Source organism: Mya arenaria, chromosome 6 (genome assembly GCF_026914265.1).
Source record: "Mya arenaria isolate MELC-2E11 chromosome 6, ASM2691426v1".
NCBI classification, from domain to species: Eukaryota; Metazoa; Mollusca; class Bivalvia; order Myida; family Myidae; genus Mya; species Mya arenaria.
In genome coordinates, this window is record NC_069127.1 from 80,722,697 (window position 1) to 80,745,177 (window position 22,481).

At 39.8% G+C, this 22,481-nt stretch overlaps 1 protein-coding gene across 12 annotated transcripts in view; it reads left to right on the top strand.

The window, feature by feature from the left end:
• The window catches only part of LOC128236418 (EF-hand calcium-binding domain-containing protein 6-like), a 31,597-nt gene continuing 9,116 nt past the window's right edge, over positions 1–22,481 (top strand). For 5 of the 12 annotated variants that reach the window (XM_052951268.1, XM_052951267.1, XM_052951273.1 and 2 more), the window contains exons 1-18: positions 1–648; positions 1,589–1,699; positions 5,249–5,281; positions 6,565–6,744; positions 7,470–7,543; positions 7,926–8,023; positions 8,692–8,766; positions 9,362–9,428; positions 15,666–15,826; positions 16,263–16,400; positions 17,323–17,779; positions 18,075–18,223; positions 18,414–18,524; positions 19,576–19,686; positions 19,878–20,054; positions 20,354–20,531; positions 20,712–20,735; positions 21,849–21,902. In XM_052951268.1, coding sequence (XP_052807228.1) covers positions 378–648; positions 1,589–1,699; positions 5,249–5,281; positions 6,565–6,744; positions 7,470–7,543; positions 7,926–8,023; positions 8,692–8,766; positions 9,362–9,428; positions 15,666–15,826; positions 16,263–16,400; positions 17,323–17,779; positions 18,075–18,223; positions 18,414–18,524; positions 19,576–19,686; positions 19,878–20,054; positions 20,354–20,531; positions 20,712–20,735; positions 21,849–21,902 — 2,469 coding nt within the window. In that variant the 5' untranslated portion in view covers positions 1–377. The remainder of the gene's footprint in view (positions 649–1,588; positions 1,700–5,248; positions 5,282–6,564; positions 6,745–7,469; positions 7,544–7,925; positions 8,024–8,691; positions 8,767–9,361; positions 9,429–15,665; positions 15,827–16,262; positions 16,401–17,322; positions 17,780–18,074; positions 18,224–18,413; positions 18,525–19,575; positions 19,687–19,877; positions 20,055–20,353; positions 20,532–20,711; positions 20,736–21,848; positions 21,903–22,481) is intronic. The other 7 variants (XM_052951271.1, XM_052951274.1, XM_052951270.1 and 4 more) reach the window with 7 other exon arrangements.

Sequence of the window (22,481 nt, forward strand, 5' to 3'; positions counted from 1 at the left end):
GTTAGCAATGTAAGAAAAGGAATAAGAAACACAAAGGGACAATTCGTTTCGAAGTAATATGCAATGCTTAAGGAGTACTGTTTTGTTTTATTTTGAGTTTCAAAAATCATGAAATAAAACATAAACAGATCACAAAAATCACGTGATCATGGCCGGTGGTAACTAGGCGATTATGTACACTAAGTAGCTGTCTATTGTCCGCTTATACTTTTAAAACGGATATATCGATTTCAATACTATGTTTAAATCATTGAAATGCTAAGCTGTGTGCATTAAACTATGTCAGTTTTGAAATGGATTTAATTAGTTTCAAATAACAAAAACAAAAACGACCTTTCATTAAAATCCGGTGTATTCCTACCGGTGTTGGATTTAACATGATGGCGACCGCCACAGGACTCCAGCGGTCCGTGTCCGCCGCGACACCACCGTCTCCCGGCCGTCTTCCTAACCTGCCTGTGATTGAGCACCCGATGTCACGCCTCGGAGACCGCGCGGACCTTGCTGTCCGGGGATCCTCTACCCTCGGTCGCCATGCCGCAGGTTCTCTGACTAGGAGCCAGACGGACGTCGGTTTCAAGCAGTCGCGCCCGGACGTAAACGACGTGCGGAAGAGCACACCGGAAAGGATTTTGAATTGGCCGCCAGGTAAATTGTGCAGCAACGTATGCGAAACAAAATTAAAAAGAAAAAATAAAGATCTCTTTTTCTTTTAACGTTATACTCATTTTAAAAATGATTTAAACGTTATCAAGCGCTGGTATTGTAAATGGGAATGAAGGGTTGCCGTTAATTAGGAAGTGATGCATATTTATATGAATTTTAAATATTACTTGTATGGCCGTATTACAACATATTCATGTTAAGCTGGTTCCATTTATGACATTGCGTTTATCTTCTATCAACCATTTGGTTAAGCTGTACAAACGAATACTTTAAAACACAAACATTCTGTTTTGAATGCGTATTGATTTATACCTGAACTACAAGATCAGAATAAACAGTGTTATCATTCCAATTGTCAGGGTATTATACGACAAATGATAAATTCACAAAACATAAAGGCCTTTTAAAAGATTTCCACAAAGGCAGGGATTTATGGACTTTTCATTACGGTTCATTGAATTTAAGTTTTTGCTCAAAGGTTTTGAAAAAATTTCAGAGAATACCAGAAAGCCTGATATGTCGACGAAATCATTTCGTTATTTTAATTGCATGCGAGTTATATCCTAACTTAAAAAATGATACGTTATAGGAAAACGAGGAACTCCGTCATTGCTATTAGGTATCATCCTAGGTTACACTTAACACGTTTCAATTTTACAAAACTTCATGCGAATAACTAACTAAATATTTTATGTTTCTAGTACAAAATGTTTTGCTTATTTTATTTTTTCTCTAAAACTGTTATTTTTAAACAAAGCATATTGTGATATCGTAAAGAATGCTAGAATTTATATATAACTATATACTGTTTAAAACCATTATATATTTTGTGCGTATAACTCAAATACCCATCAATCAATCAATCAGTCACTCATTTTACTAATCTGATTTAAACGCCTTTTATAAATGATCCAACGTTTAGGTTTACTTCGTGATGTGACGTTTCTATGGTTGCACGGTCATAAAACCCTGGGCACGGGCCGGGAACCCGTCACCCGTAGATTTAACGAGCACGTGAATTTTTCGTGCAGAGGTAAACATGAACATGTGTTCTCGTTAAGGGGTATTCACCAGCACGTGCACAGACGAGTTTGTGTTCTCTTTTTTGCAAACGTTTTTACGAAGCTCAAGGCCGGTATTCATAATGCATCTATATGAAAATTTACAACTAAGCTTAAAACTGCTTGAATGTTAAGACAACTAGCAATGTTTTCGGACCAGAAACATGAAAATAATCAAGAAAAAGGTCAAAATGAATAACCGTTCATGTAAAATAAAGGGTATTTGAAACATTTCTTGTTAAACAATATTTTTTTTTAAAAACTCATATTAGAAGCTTTATGAATATGGCCATAGTTTTATTTTCTCAAATATTGTCCAAACGTAAATTGTGCTATAAATGCATTCTTTATTTATACCCGTTGTTGTATTCATTTTATTATCAAACGGTTATTGTTTGTTGATATACAATGATTTAAAACTCGTTAAATATGGTACATAGACCTCAAGTTGTGCAAATATGTACACTTGGTTAATCCATATTTAAATCCTTTTAAAGGCTACAGTGTACTTCTTTTGTCAATATAGAAGTCAAATTACCGTATCAGCTTTGCCTATTCAAACAGTTCAGTGTCAATATTATAACCACCAGATATCACAGAGCTTCAATACCCACTCCACACTGCGATCGACTTATACTTCTCATTATAATATCAATATATTTCAAAAGAAACTTCTTACTTATGTTTGTGTGCATAACATAATACCATTAAACATATCTAGCATGTCATTGTGTATCTGCCGAGTATTTCGAAGTGGAATTGAAGGAAAATAAGCAATCATTACTAGCGTGGATGCAGAAATGCGACACTAGTTGATGTTTTAAAAAGAAAAATAACATTAGAAACTCCAAGAATTAAGGTTGATAAGGCTCCAGTTAAAAACATCTATTATAACTAATTTACTCAAATGTGTGGTGTTTTTTTGTAATTGTAGATTATAAGGGGGACCTTGATCATAATGAATGTTTAAAACTAAGTAACCCCATATTTTTCAAATATAAATGTATCATCTGGGCCAGTATTTAATATTGATGGTTTCCTTATCCTCAGACATGCTTCAGTGATTCCATTCAGCCTATTAGTCACTTAAATATACAGGCCAATCAAAACACTTAGTTTCTAGTCTTAAATTTGACTTCAATCTTAGTCGCTTATTGAATACGGCCCATGGTCCAGGAAAAGTTTAAAGATATCTGTGTATTATGAATATATTTTATTGTTTATTTTTGTTCTATGTTTCTATTATGACGAAAAGCTTGAATCTAAACGAGGCAAAATTTCCCGGGCTTATCAGGTATCCGAATGATGGAAGGAATACCGTATATGGTGTGCGTGCGACATGCGTTTTTATCTATGTTTCAAAGTAATTTTGATAACGGAATATGAGCAAACCTCAATACGAGTGCATGTTCTCGTTTATTTGTGTTTTTTATGATGCATGAATGGTATACTTGACGTCAGAAAGTCGAAAAACGGCATTATGACACGGACGTTGAGGGATTAACCGTCGCATTAAACATTGCCACGCCAGTATTGTGTATGTCTTACATGATTTGCATGATGTCACCATGACCTCTTGTACAAACGCCAGGGCACCTGTTTCAATATCGTAGTCGTGAACCGTACGTTGCTTAAAGGCCTAGTTTAAGGAATGTTTGGCATGACCCTGCTGTGCATCTCCTACTAATTGCACTGATGTCACAGTAGGGGCCAATTTCCTGTTTATTGGCCCAGGGCCATTTAGAGTCCATTTCTATAATAAAACCTCCAAAACTGCACAGCAGGATATTCAGATCGGAGATCTGATAAGACAATTAGGCATTTAGATATGATCAATAGACAGACATTGTGTACAATACACGTTTTTTGGTGTGTTTATGTTTTTGTGGGGGTTTTTGTGTGTGTGTTTTTTTTTGTTTTGTTTTTTTTTTTGGGGGGGGGGGGCGGTCACTTATAGAAGGATAAAACTAGGCATTTACGATTGATTGGGCTTAAACTATATAAATGGCCTCTCGATTTTTTTTTATTGAACATTAGTTTACGCGAAAGGCGCAGGTTAGGTATAACCCTTACCCTTACTTTTTTAAAAAACTTCGATTTAAAGTCTTACAATCTTTATCGAAACGGGGCCCCGTTGCCAAATGTTGAATGATGAAATATATTTTATATTTGCTGTATATTTGCGAAATGAACGTTTAATCGTACGTATTTCATATACAATGAAACACTATAAAGAAACAGAAAATAATTGTAACAGATAGGAATTCTTATATTTCATTTCATGTACTACGAATTTCTGCATGTCCTCATATACTGTGTGCATATACTAAAGTCATTAATCTTAAACTGTGCTTAAGTTAGTAAATTAATGAACATTAAATGGAAACATTTACAACAAAGATAAGTAAAGTATAATAATTCAATTACAATTCGCACGGTTGTGATGTGTTTGATGTTGTTGTAGTTGTAGCTCTTGCTGTTTTTGTTGTTCCTGTTTGTTGTTTGTGAATGTAGGCATAACGTTTCTTGTCAGATTCGAGAACAATCTTAGAAAGTGGTAGGCAGTAGCATGTCATCCATTATCGACGGATACCCCTGATACAAACTACGCTTTGCTTCATTCAATGAATCATAGTGTACCGTGGGCAATTTTGCTAAGAAAATCTCGTAAACATGAATAGTTAATGAGGCAGTTTTCATTGGTTCCGCGAATTACCAGATCCTTAACGGTTGAAAATAGTCTACCGATTGCCGGAGTTGAACCGGGTCTACCTTTTCTGTACAATAATATTTGGCTGAAGTCAAGACCACACGGCCACGGAGGCTACTAACACTGTTAAGTTATTGAATAATATTTGAGTGTAACATGCGAATTCATTGGAAGAAGAGTTGTCTTTCATGCCTCATGCATATTCGTTAAAACGAGATTTTGTCAGTCAATTGTCCCACGGTATGTATGGAGTGTAACGAAAGAAAGTACCGTGGTTGCGAACGCAGTGTGTGTATACCACGTGATAAATTACGTCATATATGCTACGTCGGAACGCCACAATTTGCTTAAAATGAAGACTTTAATCAAAGATAACTTTTCCTTTACTACACCTTTCTAAATAAAACAACGGGCAGTCTATGCCTCTTAAATAGCCCGCCTTCGTTTTATTTCCGAAGTTTGATAAGGTGATTAGTTTCATCAAACACTTCGACAAACCTGTTTACAAAATGATATTTTGACAGTGCTCCGTCAGACGGCCGTATTGTGAAAAGGTTTGTCGAAGTGTTTCAAGATACAAAACTCTCAATCAAACTCTGGTACATGACCGAAGGTGGCGCCCCGTAAGCGGCGTAGACTGCGCTATGTTTCATTTAAAATGGTGAAAAAATAGTGAAGTTATCCTTGTTTCATTAGAAGCAAAATATTGCCTTCCGACGTAGCATTAATGACGCAATTTATCACGTGGTACACGCACTGGAACGATGGTCATCCATAACTAACACCTCACTGCTCGCTTGTTTCATTTCAGATAAGGAATCATACCGCACAAACTCTCATATAGGTTCGTTTCATGTATGTGAACGCTACACGGGAGTCTTGTATCAACTCGGATTGTACAATATGAATTATAAGTAGTTGATTATAACACATTTGTGAGTGTTTCCATAAGGATTTCATGGTATATACATGTTTTGCTCCCCTGTAGTATATATGTGTACATGGTAGAGTCATCGGACAGACACACAAACACTGACGCAGTGTCGGAACACCCAGCACACTTGAACAGTGTGACATACACCACACAGAAGTAATTTATAGCTCAGACATTTTGCTTTTCTAAACAGAGAGATGTTCTGTCATCTAAGCAAGCCTGGGCGTCCCTGACAGCGTTAGTGGTTGTGTCTCTGTCATTCTACAGCAGCTAGGATCATAGTTTTTATTGATGTTGGTTTTCTGAGACGTCCCTGTTCGTTTACATGTTAAGAATCTTTATAAAAAAGTTTTTATGCTTTAAATTAGCATTTGTTTACTGTAGAATACTTTGACAATGTCAGTATCATATAACATAGCAGTAGGGTTTAGTCTTGTGACTAGCCAATTTGCGAGCGGAGAACTAAAATGAACGTGGATGGATACTTTAATTTCTTATCTTGCCTATAAGGACCTATTCAATGAAACATTCTTGTGTATTTAAGTACAGTTATAAAACATCAAACATGTTCTTTAGCAGCCTGTCATGAATTTATTATGGTTGTATGGTGTTTTTTTCTTCTCAAAGCAGTATACGATAGGTACAGGTCATAAATATTACAGCGCTAGCGTGGCTTTATACCTAAATCATTCAGTACCAAGTCTTTTGACTATAAAGATATTATTACCTTCCGTTGAATTCATTTTTATAAAACATAAACTCGTGGAAATGGGCAATAAATCTACCTTGTTAAGAATGTTCATGAATACATCTGAGGAGTGGTTTTAAGTTACAGCATTTTTGCATGTTGACTTTGACCCTCTTATGTAAATAATTACCAAACAATTCTCGTTGAAGCCATGCAAACTCTATGGTACCACAACACGCGCCATTTATTGAGATTTAGATGTTCATTTTGTTTGATAGTGTATCTAATTAATAGGGCACAATTTTTACATAGGGCATAAAGGTAATTGTTTTACCGCATTATTGTTATAATAAGATTATAAATATTCTATGATTCGTTAAAAATATAGAATTTTCTTTCAATTATCTATTTATATATTCACACATTCCCTAATTTAGGACTGTTAAACAACTAGGCATGTTTTTTGTTTAGCAAGTAAGCAGAATTTCTGAACTATTTTTTTAAGCTGTAGATATTACTCCGCCCTATCACTACAAAGAAGAACCGTATAAGGGACTACTTCCTGATATACCCGACACTCCACGTGACTACAATTATCGACATGTTCCGGGAAAGGTCGACAAATACCCGAAAATTGGACAAGTGCCAAAGCTACCGCCCCTTCCGAGCATAGACGAGCAAGAAGGTTCCGTCACGTGACATGTTGTGTGGCTAATTGACACGCTGTATTCACTCTTTGTATGAACTGTTCACGTGGCTAATCGTATTTGGAAATAGAAACTACGTTATGCAAACTTATTTAGTTTCAGCTTTCAATTGTGAAATGTCAATATGTACGATTAATCTCGGGTTTCTGGAAAGACAAGTGTGTAGCAAGCGACGTACATGTATAAAAAATATGTGAGTGCTGTGGTGGTTCCGGGCTACTGGTTTTCGTGACATTGCTTTGCAAACGCTCTAACAGACAAATTAAGTACAACCTAACTCCAGAGTTGATTGAATGTGTGGGGTGTATTAAACTCACGTGAAATAATTATCACCGAATAATGCATATTATCAATCAAAACCGTCTTTCTATATTTGATGATACTTATTTTGTCACAAAAGCATTCCTGATTCAGCAAATGTACCTGATTTTGAGAGTAGCTAACTATATGCACAATGTAGCTGACATTTATGCGCATTTTATACATTAATCAAACAGATTTATAATACTTATAAAGAACTTTATAATTGTTTATTTCCAGACAACAAAGAATACACGGTTCTATGGCATGGTAAAATATCTGCAGTAATTCTAATTGAAGAGAATGATATGGTAGATAAATACTGATAACCAGGCTAAACAATGTCCCCACCCCCTCCCATGTAGCCAACCTAGCCGAACATTATAATGTTTGTCCCTTACAGAGCATCTGAAGGGGCCGGGCAAGCCGCATGTGAAGAGCAAGGAGTACAACTACCAGCCACGCAACACACAAGAGGTAAACATACTTCGCAAGAGGTATCCTTGATATAAATCATTTTCATATATGCGATTGAAAAATGTTTCAAGATAAAACGTTACACAACATACAGTCGAACCCCGTTGGCTCGAACTCCCAGGGACCGGCGAAAATACTTCGAGTCTCAGAAAAATCGGGCAAAGTGGGATGGTTTATCTTCAGTATAAAGAAATTGGTCCTTTACATCTAGTTCGAGCCAACGAGGATTTCGAGCCAAACGAGTTCGAGTCAACGGGGTTAGCCTGTTCTTGTTAGACAAGTACGTGTTATATACATGTCGTAATATAATGTATCATAAAAATCGATTCATACAAAGGTATATGTCCAGTGTATAGATGTAGCAAAGTGTTTACACTTTCAGTTGATCGAGGTGATCCGGGAGAAGTTTGGCACAGGCTACTATGGTATCCGGCACCTGTTCCGCTCCAACGATCCTACCGGAAAGGGAGCCGTGTCAAGGTGACAGTCCTACAATATCAGTCTTTTAAAAAAACATGCATCTATTCAATAAGTAAAGACTGATTTGATAGACTCTACTGCCTTGTGGTGTTGCTAGTAAAAGCTGATTACGTTTCTGTAGTTGTTGTTGTTATATTACAACACTCTCATTTCTCTATTTTATATTTTTATTACTGTTTGTCGTTTAAAATGTAGCTGTAACGTGTTTATTCAAAATTTCACAGTTTTGATGGGATTAAATTTTGACAATTTATATTATAAATTGATCAAACGTTTCGCCTTAAGCATGAAAAAATGTAAATTAATATGTGTTTAAGGTAGACTTTTCGAGATCGGACGTGGTAGGCCTTTAAAAGCATTAATTCGAAACCCGTTGGCTCGATATTTCAGAGATCGGCCCAAAATAACGGGGAATGGGCCTTACCTAGGGTCCCTGTGGTGCGGGGGCATTTGGCGGGGAATTTACCAGCAGTTCGTCCCCGGAGGACGGGGATTTTACCCGTGCTTGGCTGGACCGAAAGTCAAAGTCCACGCTATTCCCCGGACCTGGGGGGGGGGGGGCGTGGTTACAATTGACTGGTGCATTAGCATAAGAGCTAAAGGGCAACATGCTCCGAATACGTGTAGTATATCTCAAATGTATCTATCTATTGATTCTTATTTCTCAGGGAGGCGCTGCAGAAGATCCTGTACACGCTGTGTGGCTATATCACCCCGGACCAGTACACCAAACTGCTCAGAGCGTGAGTACTCATGATTGTTAGTCGTTTCATCGTGTGTTGGTGGTCCTAGGAATATTAAGAATAAAGGTGTTTAGGGACTTTTTGTTTTTAAAGACCTAGTTTCCGGAATGTTTAGCGTGATAATCCCCTGCTGTGCATCCTCTGCCAAATGCACTGTTGTCACAGTAGTGGCCAATTTCCTGTGTATTTGTTTATTAGCTCAGGGCCATTTAGGGTCCATTTCTATAATAAAACCTCCCAAACTGCACAGCAGGATACTCAGATCGGAGATCTGATAAGAGGTATCAATGCAAGTAGATTAAGATCAATACATGGAGGTTGTGTACTGTACACAAATTTGGGGTGTGTTGGGGGGGGGGGTCACTTATAGAAGGCTTAGGCCTTTAAAAACCCTATTCCTGGCCATGATAAAATAATGCAGTTACATTAAAATACAACGTATTTAACCTGTTTAATTGTAAATGCGACACAACTATGACTCTTTACAGCACAATTAATACTTGATATTGAACAAAAAAATACATTCCGCAAAAAGTTTAGGATTTCGTTACTCAAGCTGTTTTAAAATAGTATTTGGAACCATTTATATTTCTAGTATGCATCTTGAGGGTAAGACTCCAATCCACTTCGACACGTTTGTGCAGTTCTTCAAGGAGACCGAGGTAAGACTCTGTGCAGACAAATTTCATCTAATGTGTTTTATGTCTTTGTCAGCGTGAATTGTTTTTTTATTGATTTTTTTTATATAGTAATAAGAAACTCATGGTGTCACAAAAAATGTCTAAGACGAGAGAATGATTCCACACTTGAAATTCTATTATAACATCAGCGGTGCAATCTGATAGCGGTAGCAAAACAATTAGTCGCATTACAGACAGCAGTGACTTTTGGCTACTGGTTTGTTAGTATTAATGTATGATAGGACGCGAGAAAATATTATATCGTCTTAAGGTGACACTCTTACTCAAAATCAATAGATATACACATGTATAACAAACATAAATTTTGAGTGGTAAACCTCTTATAACTTACTAAATAGTGCATTATGAAAACTATCCATAACTGATAACACGATCAGAGCCGTTTATTTAGTACCTGAAAACGCAAAAATATTAAATGATGAGTGCTAAAAGATTTACTGTGATCTACTATTGTCTCATAAGGTAGAAATACCATGTTTTTTGCACCGTTCTTTCAAATTGAACTCGGTATCCTTCATAAGAACCATTGTTTTCGACGTTTATTCATTTTTGGTGAATTAAAACATTTATCTTAATTGTGGTAAATCATATTTGGGAGTAAGAGAGCATCTTTAATTGATTCGTTAAACAGGGCCCGCGTCTTACCAGAACAAAAGTAAAATTGTGACGAGCATGATTTTCACAAAAACTCTAGCATCGGTTACAAATACGATCCGGGTTGTTTTTAAAGGAATGTCAGTACATCGTTTAAAGGCTTGTTTATCGATTTATTTTATGAATTAAAAATAAACTGTTGTTAGTAAACACAGCTATTAATCGGTCCGTATATTTTATGGTTCTTATATGGTCTTATATGGTCATAGATACTTGGGCTATTGTCCTTTCATAGCAGCAGAAACTCCTGTAATGGCGATGTAAAATCGTAACAAAGCACGTTCCTTGTTTTATTGCTTTGCAATTTTCAATACAAGACTTGTAAAGGTATTAAAAATAACAATTATGCCGTTAAACATGAAAGTAAAGCTATAATATTTTATTTAAGTTAGGATATTTTGAAATACAGTATGCTAACTTGTCGAATACAAAAGTCTCAAATAGACAATGATGTTTACTTGTATGCAATGAAATTCGGAATTCGGACAAAAACAATCCCTGCAGGTGACAACTGCGTAGATTATGGACACATGAGAAGTATTGTAAAATCTAAGGTGAATCAGTGCATGTCTTCATGTACCCCGCCTATCGTACTGGTCATATCATTCTCCAACATGTCCCTGCCCCTCTAGCGCATGTACCCCGCTTATCGTACTGGTTATATCATTCTCCAACATGTCCCTGTCCCTCTACGCATGTACCCCGCCTATCGTACTGGTTATATCATTCTCCACCATGTCCCTGTCCCTCTAGCGCATGTACCCCGCCTATCGTACTGGTCATATCATTCTCCACCATGTCCCTGTCCCTCTAGCGCATGTACCCCGCCTATCGTACTGGTCATATCATTCTCCACCATGTCCCTGTCCCTCTAGCGCATGTACCCCGCCTATCGTACTGGTCATATCATTCTCCAACATGTCCCTACCCCTCTAGCGCATGTACCCCGCCTATCGTACTGGTCATATCATTCTCCAACATGTCCCTGTCCCTCTAGCGCATGTACCCCGCCTATCGTACTGGTCATATCATTCTCCAACATGTCCCTGTCCCTCTAGCGCATGTACCCCGCCTATCGTACTGGTTATATCATTCTCCAACATGTCCCTGTCCCTCTAGCGCATGTACCCCGCCTATCGTACTGGTCATATCATTCTCCAACATGTCCCTGTCCCTCTAGCGCATGTACCCCGCATATCGTACTGGTTATATCATTCTCCAACATGTCCCTGTCCCTCTAGCGCATGTACCCCGCATATCGTACTGGTTATATCATTCTCCAATATGTCCCTACCCCTCTAGCGCATGTACCCCGCCTATCGTACTGGTTATATCATTCTCCAACATGTCCCTGTCCCTCTAGCGCATGTACCCCGCCTATCGTACTGGTTATATCATTCTCCAATATGTCCCTACCCCTCTAGCGCATGTACCCCGCCTATCGTACTGGTTATATCATTCTCCAACATGTCCCTGTCCCTCTAGCGTATGTACCCCGCATATCGTACTGGTTATATCATTCTCCAACATGTCCCTGTCCCTCTAGCGCATGTACCCCGCATATCGTACTGGTTATATCATTCTCCAACATGTCTCTACCCATCTAGCGCATGTACCCCGCCTATCGTACTGGTTATATCATTCTCCAACATGTCTCTACCCATCTAGCGCATGTACCCCGCATATCGTACTGGTTATATCATTCTCCACCATGTCCCTGTCCCTCTAGCGCATGTACCCCGCCTATCGTACTGGTCATATCATTCTCCACCATGTCCCTGTCCCTCTAGCGCATGTACCCCGCCTATCGTACTGGTTATATCATTCTCCAACATGTCCCTACCCATCTAGCGCATGTACCCCGCCTATCGTACTGGTTATATCATTCTCCACCATGTCCCTGTCCCTCTAGCGCATGTACCCCGCCTATCGTACTGGTCATATCATTCTCCAACATGTCCCTGTCCCTCTAGCGCATGTACCCCGCCTATCGTACTGGTTATATCATTCTCCAACATGTCCCTGTCCCTCTAGCGCATGTACCCCGCCTATCGTACTGGTTATATCATTCTCCAACATGTCCCTGTCCCTCTAGCGCATGTACCCCGCCTATCGTACTGGTTATATCATTCTCCAACATGTCCCTGTCCCTCTAGCGCATGTACCCCGCCTATCGTACTGGTTATATCATTCTCCAACATGTCCCTACCCATCTAGCGCATGTACCCCGCATATCGTACTGGTTATATCATTCTCCAACATGTCCCTGTCCCTCTAGCGCATGTACCCCGCCTATCGTACTGGTCATATCATTCTCCAACATGTCCCTGTCCCTCTAGCGCATGTACCCCGCCTATCGTACTGGTTATATCATTCTCCAACATGTCCCTGTCCCTCTAGCGTATGTACCCCGCCTATCGTACTGGTTATATCATTCTCCAATATGTCCCTGTCCCTCTAGCGCATGTACCCCGCCTATCGTACTGGTTATATCATTCTCCAACATGTCCCTGTCCCTCTAGCGCATGTACCCCGCCTATCGTACTGGTTATATCATTCTCCAATATGTCCCTACCCCTCTAGCGCATGTACCCCGCCTATCGTACTGGTTATATCATTCTCCAACATGTCCCTACCCATCTAGCGCATGTACCCCGCATATCGTACTGGTTATATCATTCTCCAACATGTCCCTGTCCCTCTAGCGCATGTACCCCGCATATCGTACTGGTTATATCATTCTCCAACATGTCCCTACCCATCTAGCGCATGTACCCCGCCTATCGTACTGGTTATATCATTCTCCAACATGTCCCTGTCCCTCTAGCGCATGTACCCCGCCTATCGTTCTGGTTATATCATTCTCCAACATGTCCCTACCCTTCTAGCGCATGTACCCCGCCTATCGTACTGGTTATATCATTCTCCAACATGTCCCTGTCCCTCTAGCGCATGTACCCCGCCTATCGTACTGGTTATATCATTCGCCAACATGTCCCTGTCCCTCTAGCGCATGTACCCCGCCTATCGTACTGGTTATATCATTCACCAACATGTACCTACCCCTCTAGCGCATGTACCCCGCCTATCGTACTGGTTATATCATTCTCCAACATGTCCCTGCCCCTTTAGCGCATGTACCACGCATATCGTACTGGTCATATCATTCTCCAACATGTCCCTGTCCCTCTAGCGCATGTACCCCGCCTATCGTACTGGTCATATCATTCTCCAACATGTCCCTGTCCCTCTAGCGCATGTACCCCGCCTATCGTACTGGTTATATCATTCTCCAACATGTCCCTGCCCCTTTAGCGCATGTACCACGCATATCGTACTGGTCATATCATTCTCCAACATGTCCCTACCCCTCTAGCGCATGTACCCCGCCTATCGTACTGGTCATATCATTCTCCAACATGTCCCTGTCCCTCTAGCGCATGTACCCCGCCTATCGTACTGGTTATATCATTCTCCAACATGTCCCTGTCCCTCTAGCGCATGTACCCCGCCTATCGTACTGGTTATATCATTCTCCAACATGTCCCTGTCCCTCTAGCGCATGTACCCCGCCTATCGTACTGGTCATATCATTCTCCAACATGTCCCTGTCCCTCTAGCGCATGTACCCCGCCTATCGTACTGGTTATATCATTCTCCAACATGTCCCTGCCCCTCTAGCGCATGTACCCCGCCAATCGTACTGGTCATATCATTCTCCAACATGTCCCTACCCCTCTAGCGCATGTACCCCGCCTATCGTACTGGTCATATCATTCTCCAACCTTTCCCTACAGATGTCCAATGTCCCCAATTTCTATCCCCCTGTAGGACATGTACCAAGCATTTCGTACTGGCTATATTATTTTCCTGTATGATGCACGAAGCGTACCGTTCTGGATACATTCCCTCCCTGTGCATATCTCATGCCAAATCTTGCATCCCAAGAGGGATGTCAACATCATATCGTACTGGTTACTTCATGCCCAACCTATCTCTCCCTCTGTAGGATAAACCCAGCCTATCGTAATGGTGACCTCATGCTCAACCTTTCTCCCCCTCTGTAGGATATACCCAGCCAATCGAACTGGTTGCCTCATGCCCAGCCTATATCTCCCTCTGTTTGATATGCCCAGTCTATCGTACTGGTTACCTCAAGCCCAACTTTTCTCCCCTCTGTAGAATATACCAAGCCTATCGTACTGGTTACCTCCTGCCCAACCTATCTCCCCTCTGTAGGATATACCCAGCCTATCGTTCTGGTTACCTTATGTCCAACCTATCTCCCCTCTGTAGAATATACCAAGCCTATCGTACTGGTTACCTCCTGCCCAACCTATCTCCCCTCTGTAGAATATACCAAGCCTATCGTACTGGTTGCCTCATGTCCAACCTATCTCTCCTCTGTAGGATATACACAGCCTATCGCCCTGGTTACCTCATGCCCAACCTATCTCCCCTCTGTAGGATATACCCAGCCTATCGTACTGGTTACCTCATATCCAACCTATCTCACCTCTGTAGGATATACCCAGCCTATCGTACTGGTTACCTCATGTCCAACCTATCTCACCTCTGTAGGATATACCCAGCCTATCGTACTGGTTACCTCATATCCAACCTATCTCCCCTCTGTAGGATATACCCAGCCTATCGTACTGGTTACCTCATGTCCAAACTATCTCACCTCTGTAGGATATACACAGCCTATCGTACTGGTTACATCTTGCCCAACCTATCTCCCCTCTGTAGGATATACCCAGCCTATCGTACTGGTTACCTCATATCCAAACTATCATTCCTCTGTAGGATAATCTCAGCCTATCGTAATGATTACCTCATTCACAAACTATCTCTCCCGCTGTATGATAGCCCCAGCCTATCGTACTGGTTACCTCATGCCCATCCAATCTCTCCCATTGTATATTTTTCCCATTCTAGCGTACTGGATATCTCATACCTCACCATCTTTCCCATTGTTAGATGTACCCATTCTATCGTACTGGATATCTCATACGTCACCATCTTTCCCATTGTTAGATGTACCCATTCTATCGTACTGGATATCTCATACCTCACCATCTTTCCCATTGTAAGATGTACCCATTCTATCGTACTGGATATCTCATACCTCACCATCTTTCCCATTGTAAGATGTACCCATTATATCGTACTGGATATCTCATACCTCACCATCTTTCCCATTGTTAGATGTACCCATTCTATCGTACTGGATATCTCATGGACCATCTCTCCCATTGTAAGATGTACCCATTCTATCGTACTGTATATCCCATACCTCACCATCTCTCCCATTGTAAGATGTACCCATTCTATCGTACTGGATATCTCAAACCTCAACATCTCTCCCATTGTAAGATGTACCCATTCTATCGTACTGCATATCTCATGGACCATCTCTCCCATTGTAAGATGTACCCATTCTATCGTACTGGATATCTCATACCTCACCATCTCTCCCATTGTTATATGTTCCCATTCTATCGTACTGGATATCTCAAGCACCATCCCCTTCCCATACAGGATAAGAAGAACTGGGTTAGTGCCTTGCAGACGGCACCCCTGCACCAGGTGGACCCAAGCTATCCGGAAGTGTACCTCCGGCGGACTGACATGCGCGTACACGATCCCTACACATCAATGCCTTTCTCCGATGCCATATTTAAAGAGAAGTGCAAGTCCAAGTATGTACATACAGCTATTTCGAATATGGCTACGATACTCACATAATGTCGTTTAAAATAGACAATATGAAACCTAAGCATGCTGTTCTTTATTTTTGTTATACGAGAAACCAAACGAACTTTTACCGTTAGGTACGAGAATGTGTTTTGTTGTTGTTGAACCTGAAACTCATCTATCTTGCAACGATTGTGAAATATGTTATTTTAACATTATATTAATCACTCTCGTTTGTACGATGTTACGCGAGCGCAAGGTCTTGCGTTGTGAATGAAAGCGGAGTATCCGGATTTAATATTACAAACCAAACTCACATGCGCCAATGCCGGGAATCGAAGCCGGGTGCCTAGGTGAGAAGCGAGTGCGCTTACCACTGCAATAACCGGTTATTTAAGTTATTTGTTCCAGGATGAATGCTTCAAATATACTTTATTCCAGGAATTTTGACGCGCGGCGCGTGTTTCCGGCAGCGGTCTTCGAGGCGGGTGGTCTGATTTTGCCGCCTCAGTTGCGGGAGGCACACGCTACGCTCGGCATCTACATGACGGACGAAGATTTCAGCAAACTTTGGCAGAGGTCAGTATTGAATGTCCTGGAGCACAGGGAAGTGGTGTGTTACACAAGCGGTATCACCGTACATATCTTACACATTATCTAGTCCCTGTTGTATGTAAAACTGACCTAGCCGTTTACCAAGCACCAATTTTGGTACAACTGCTTTACAAAAAAAGAGTTTGTGACGCCTAATAAAGGTGTAAAAAGAAGGAGAGGTCAGATATTGTGTCTTTATACAATTACAGGAAAATGCCAACAATTAAACAAACGAAAGTCAATAAAAGTATAAAGCAACGTGTATTGATTATAGATTTTATTTAAAATTACATCAGTATATTCTGTTTATTTCTTAAATCGTTTAATAGTTTGATTAACGTGAATGATTACCTATTCAAACTAGGTTAGTGAAAGTTTCAGTCAAAAAATCAAATGATTTAAAAAAAGTATTAAATTTCCATTAATATCGGCAACTTCTTCTGGTATTAATCTGCAATATGACAGTGGTTGAAAAAGAACACTACAAGCCTTTGAAGGCTCTGAACTCGAGAGGGTCTGATTAAACGCACTAAATATATACACTGCGTATATTATGTATTTCAAAAGAAAAGAAAATCTCTTTATAGTTTAGGTTTTTAGATGTCTTCATTGAAACTGGAAAATATATTGTATAATAAATTGCTTAAGATAGGGATCGATATTATTTGATGATGTTTTTTTTTCAAATAATGATCTATGCTTTATCTGTTATCAGAATCAATATGTAATCTGTAATATACAGTTCAAAATTGTATAATGTCTTAATTTCTTCAGTAGATTCATATTGAGCATTTATTATGAGGGAATACCAGCTTCACTTTGATTTTGTAAGCTTCTGTAACGGCCTTAATATTGATATCAGTTTGCTGATATAATGAATTCCTTCATTGACCCTTCTCCCTTCCAGGTACGATAAGGAAGGGACGGGCGCCCTGCACCGAGACGACTTCTTCCGCGCGTGCGGACTGAATGCTCAGGGCCGACCACGCCAGGCACCGCCCTACACACCCCGGGGAGCGGCATATCCGCGGCCCCGCCCCCACTCCGAGATAGGCAACACCGCGTGCAGCTCGGGTAATTCCGCGATTGGACTGCGGAAAAACGTCAAGACGGACGGAGATTTGACGGACCGAACGGCCGTTAATCTTGCAGACACAACCGGTTCTCGGGAGAACAGACAACATATAGACATCCCGACCGGCGCGCAAGAGGCGGTAGCCCCCGCGGGCCGAGACTTGACAGAAAAGGACAAAGGTGTCGGGAAGCCAGATGCAGTGGCAAACACGGAAAAAAAGATTGATATAAAGAAACTGCCAAAACAAATTCCAAAGCTAGAGAACATAATTGATTGTCTGCATTATAAGGTAATAGACATGTTTATTTTTGAATGTAATCGTAAGAGAAGCATTGGAAAACTGCACTGTACCAATTTGTAAAAAGATTACGACCTGTAACTGCTTTACTCTATTGTACGAACATATATTTAAGCACCAGTGATGAATCGAAAATTACATAAGTAGGACACAAAAAACACGTAGAAGATACGTGTTTCTGACAGAAAACGAAAGGAATTATAATGCAATTGACCGTGACCATTATTTGAATAAAATCGTGTATCACCCTCCCTTTCCATCCCGCACCCCATCTTCTTTGTTTAAGTTTGAAGAGGGCTACCAGTCGCTGTTGACGGCCTTCCAGCTGTTCGACTTCCTTAATGACGGCTGGGTCTCAAGGATCGACTTCCGCCGAGTACTTGCGGAGTTCGCCCTCCCAATCTCACCCACCGAGCTCGACCACTTCCTTAAGAGGTAGGTCTGTTTTAAACGATGATTGGCTGTCAATATATAGTGATGAACCATTTTGGTGGCTATATGAAATCTCCTTGCCGTCGTTGATATTGTTGCTGCCCCCTTCTGATGACGACGACGACGTCACCGGCGACGACAACGACAATATGGATGCGTCTTTAAGGCTCTATTACCATCGTGTGTGTTTCAGGAGTGGGCTACGGCCAGTCAAAGGGCAAGTGAACTACCGTGAGTTCCTGGGCCGCTACCAGGCAAAGTCAATGCAGGCACTCACTGCCAGGGCCGCAACAGACTCGCAGACGTAAGTACAATTATACGAAACCAATATGTTATATATGACCCTTAAACTGTTGGCAGTTTCATTTAGTTGATGTAAGCGGTTAGGTATACCGGATGGTAAAGGTATACTACAGTTCTGGTGATTCTTGCGATTTGTATTATAATGGGCGTCATACTTATAGGAATGACGTCACCATTACATCATATGTACTTCCGTTGTGTGGAAAATTCTCAATAAAAAAATGTTCTTATGATTGATAGACATGTTTTCACATGCTCAATACACTGTAAATCAAAACTATCATTATTCCTGAAACTTTTATACCTTAAGTATCTATTCTTGCTTGATTTATCATTTAGAGTAGAGATTAAAGCATAAACCGCTGCCCTATAGTTGAAAGGTCATTTTGGAAGAACTGTCATGGCGGACGGTGCAATTTTTAGAGTTTGTTTTTCAAGTGGAGTGATTTTTCTTAGGAATAACTTGACCCCCCTTTTTTATTGGCTTAAAATGTAATTTAAAGCTTGTACTTTAAGAATATATGTGGTTATCATAGCCTGCATTCGCTCGAAATGCCTTTAAATGTTGTCTAAAAATTATAATTTTACATTGAATTATATAGGGAAAAACAATGGTGGTGTGTAACCAAAGTCAGCCAAGCACAAATGCTTCTTAAAACCTTATACAAAACAATTAATTAATTAGTCCCCCTCTTGTTGTGCTGTACATTCGATAACTTAATCAGTTCGATAGAAAACTGTCAAATAAAGCAACAAAAAAGGAAATGAAAATGATTTGGAAAATAAACTGTATTTTTAAACGAAAATGCTTCATCAACTGTATGCAAGTAGCATCAAATATATACATTGTATATTTTCGATCTTAGCAAGAAATAGGGTGTTATTCGGCCGAGCGTTTGATAACGTCATACATTTCAGTACCTATTTTACTTTTTATTAAATAGTCTTGGCTGTCTTTAACTGTAACTATGCTTATTTAAGTTTCTATGTACAATTAGAGTATTGTATAGGTATTGTTTGCGTTATTTACTTCTTGTGTAATGTATGCTTAGGGTACACGCGGACGGCGGGTCGGGGGCGGACGGGATGTCGGCGGAATTGCTAGAGGCACGCCTGGTAGACTTCCTTCACGGCGATTTAATAAAGCTCATTGCGCACTTCCGGTAATATACATTGGGTCATGATATTAAACTAATATTTTCAAACTTTTTCTCCTTAATAAGTATCATTTTATTCATAACTTACTGCTTAACATTCACCTTACCCTACAAGAACTATTACCAAATTTGATACATGCTTGTATTATCATGCATCAATCCCTGTTATAACGCCCGCTGTCCACACTTTGTTATAGGCGGTGTGACCGGTATAACCTACACGTGGTTACGGCACACGAGTTCCGGGCCGCCATAGAGGCACGACTGGGGTACGCCATGACAGAGCAACAATGGGAAACCATACGACAAGAAGCTGGCACAGACAGGGACGGACTCCTGCAGTACACTAAGTTCATTGAGCTGTTCGACGTGACGTAAGTTGATTTACTAAAGTCGCGAATATCGAGCCAAGCGGGAATGATTACAAAGAGTGAAACAAAATCGGTCCTTTACATCCAGTTCGAGCCAACGAAGAAAAGTCGAGCCAAGCGATATCGAGCAAACGGGTTTCGACTGTATATTAAAAATATGTCTAAATTATCAGAAATACCAGAACAATTCCGTATATAAATAGATAGATAGTATTTGATTATGTTACTTATACTTACACTCTACAAGTTAATGAAGAACTAGCGTTCACCTTTGCATGGCTGTTTATGTTGTATATAAACAGGCCAGGGTCGTGGAACCTGCGGGCAGAGGGCGGTATCCAGGTGGCACAGGTTCCCGCAGCCGATCTTCCCGTGCCGCCACAGGTAGACCGCCTGCGGGAGCGCGCCAAGACAGAGATGGTGCCTCCTCCACAACCGCCACCAGCCGACAATAAGGACAGCGTCCGCTCGTTGGATGAGGTAGAGTTGAATCTCAGACCTTTTAAGTTGTATGGAAGGCTATCGTCATCCTATTTCATTACAGTTTCAGAGAAACAATTTGCAAATGCCAAAATTTATAAACTGTTATCTTATATTCTGAATCAACTTCATTCAATTGTCTTTCTGTGTTTTAACGTCGTTCTCTGCTATGTTCAACAGTATGTGCGCAAAAGAGAGAAAATGGTAAGAATATTAAAAGTGAAACACGACAATCTGTTGGAGCTGTATTCTCTATAGGTTTAAAATGTTTAACATGCTTGTAGTATGACAATGAAACACGGTCATAGTAAACAGATATAACGACTTTCTTTATTAAAGTTAGGACTGTCAGTCTGCGACTTCATCATACGTATAGTATTACTCTGACATTTCTTTTTAAAACATTAAATCCGCAAAATATTTTCATCGCAGAGTATATATGTTTACGTTTTTTCATTATAATGTTTATAGCATTCTAATTTTCATTGTCTTAGATAGAGAAAAAGTGAAAACCAAGATTTGATGTTTGATTGTTCTTGATCACAAATACCCATCCAATAACCTAACAGCTACATCCCTTGGGGAAAATAAAGTCTATTTAACAAACCAAACCCTATCCTTGCAACTTATTTAACGCTGATTTCCTTTTCAGTACCCCTAAAATTACACTCTCCTATCCAAGCTGTTCATTGTTATGAAAAGTCTTGTCATTATTTCAAATACTTTTATTAGAATGGATGGGTACATGTCACAAATGAAACGCAAATAACTGAAAACAAGAAAGAGGCCAATTGTAGAGAATATTTCTGTAAACATTTGTATTATTTTCCTTTACGAATGAAATACATAAACAGTCGTATTCATTTTAGGTTAAAGGTTGAACCATTATCTGCAAAATTGAATCTTGCATCATCTAAGTACTCTTCTGCTGAGATTGTGTTTCTTCACCTATTCTGCACAATACCATTACAGTATGCAGTAGAACCCCGTTGGTTCGAACTCTCTTGGCTCGAATCTTCGTTGGCTCGAACTGAATATATAGGACCGATAGCTTTATACTGGAGTTACATTTTCCCAGACTCGAGGTGAGCCAACGGGGTTTAACTGTATATAATACTATATATCATGTATTCCAACTTTGCAATTGCCGTTTGTGTTTGATACTAGTTTAAATTATTTCTCTTGAGTATGATTTTAAATATGAATACGGTCAGGTGCAATGATTTGTTTCATCATAAACTTAACAAGAAACGCGTTTGTTTCTCCGACTTTAACCATACAGTGGATGACATGGTGACAGTGTTCTAATATTTACAGCTGACGGCTCGGCTAGATGAGTTGTTCAAAAACAGATTTCACACGTTTGACAAGGTAAGACAACACTTTATTGCCGTAGCTCCAGTAAAATATGACCATAAAATTGGGTATGCAAGATTTAATCAACACGCGATTAAATACACTCTAAGGCATAAAAGACGAAATTTCATTAATAAATTATATTATGTTTACAATATCATAAAATAACAGTAAGTGACTTTATGCAGTTGACACCGACATAACGTATTAACCCCGAAACGATGTAAACAATTATTGTGTCTTTTTGAATGTTTCTTGTAATATCATCGTTATAAAGTTTTATAGTTTATGTTTAAACTATCTATTAAAAAGCAATAACATCGTGTCGTTGCTGGTACCGAGATATTCTTGTATCTTTTCTCATCGTTTTTGTACTTTTTGAAAGTTATCAAAAAGCCATGATAAAGACGTTCATTACAGGAATAAAATTTAGACGGCTTCCTTTTTGTCAACTTTGTCTTGTCATTATGAAATATTTCGACCGAGGTAATAAATATGGTCTGAAAACTTTATGACAGCGTGAACGCTGTATAGTTGCGTACGCTAGTCAAATTTATGGCTTTTTAATAAGCCGGTAACATGTGGAATGTTATG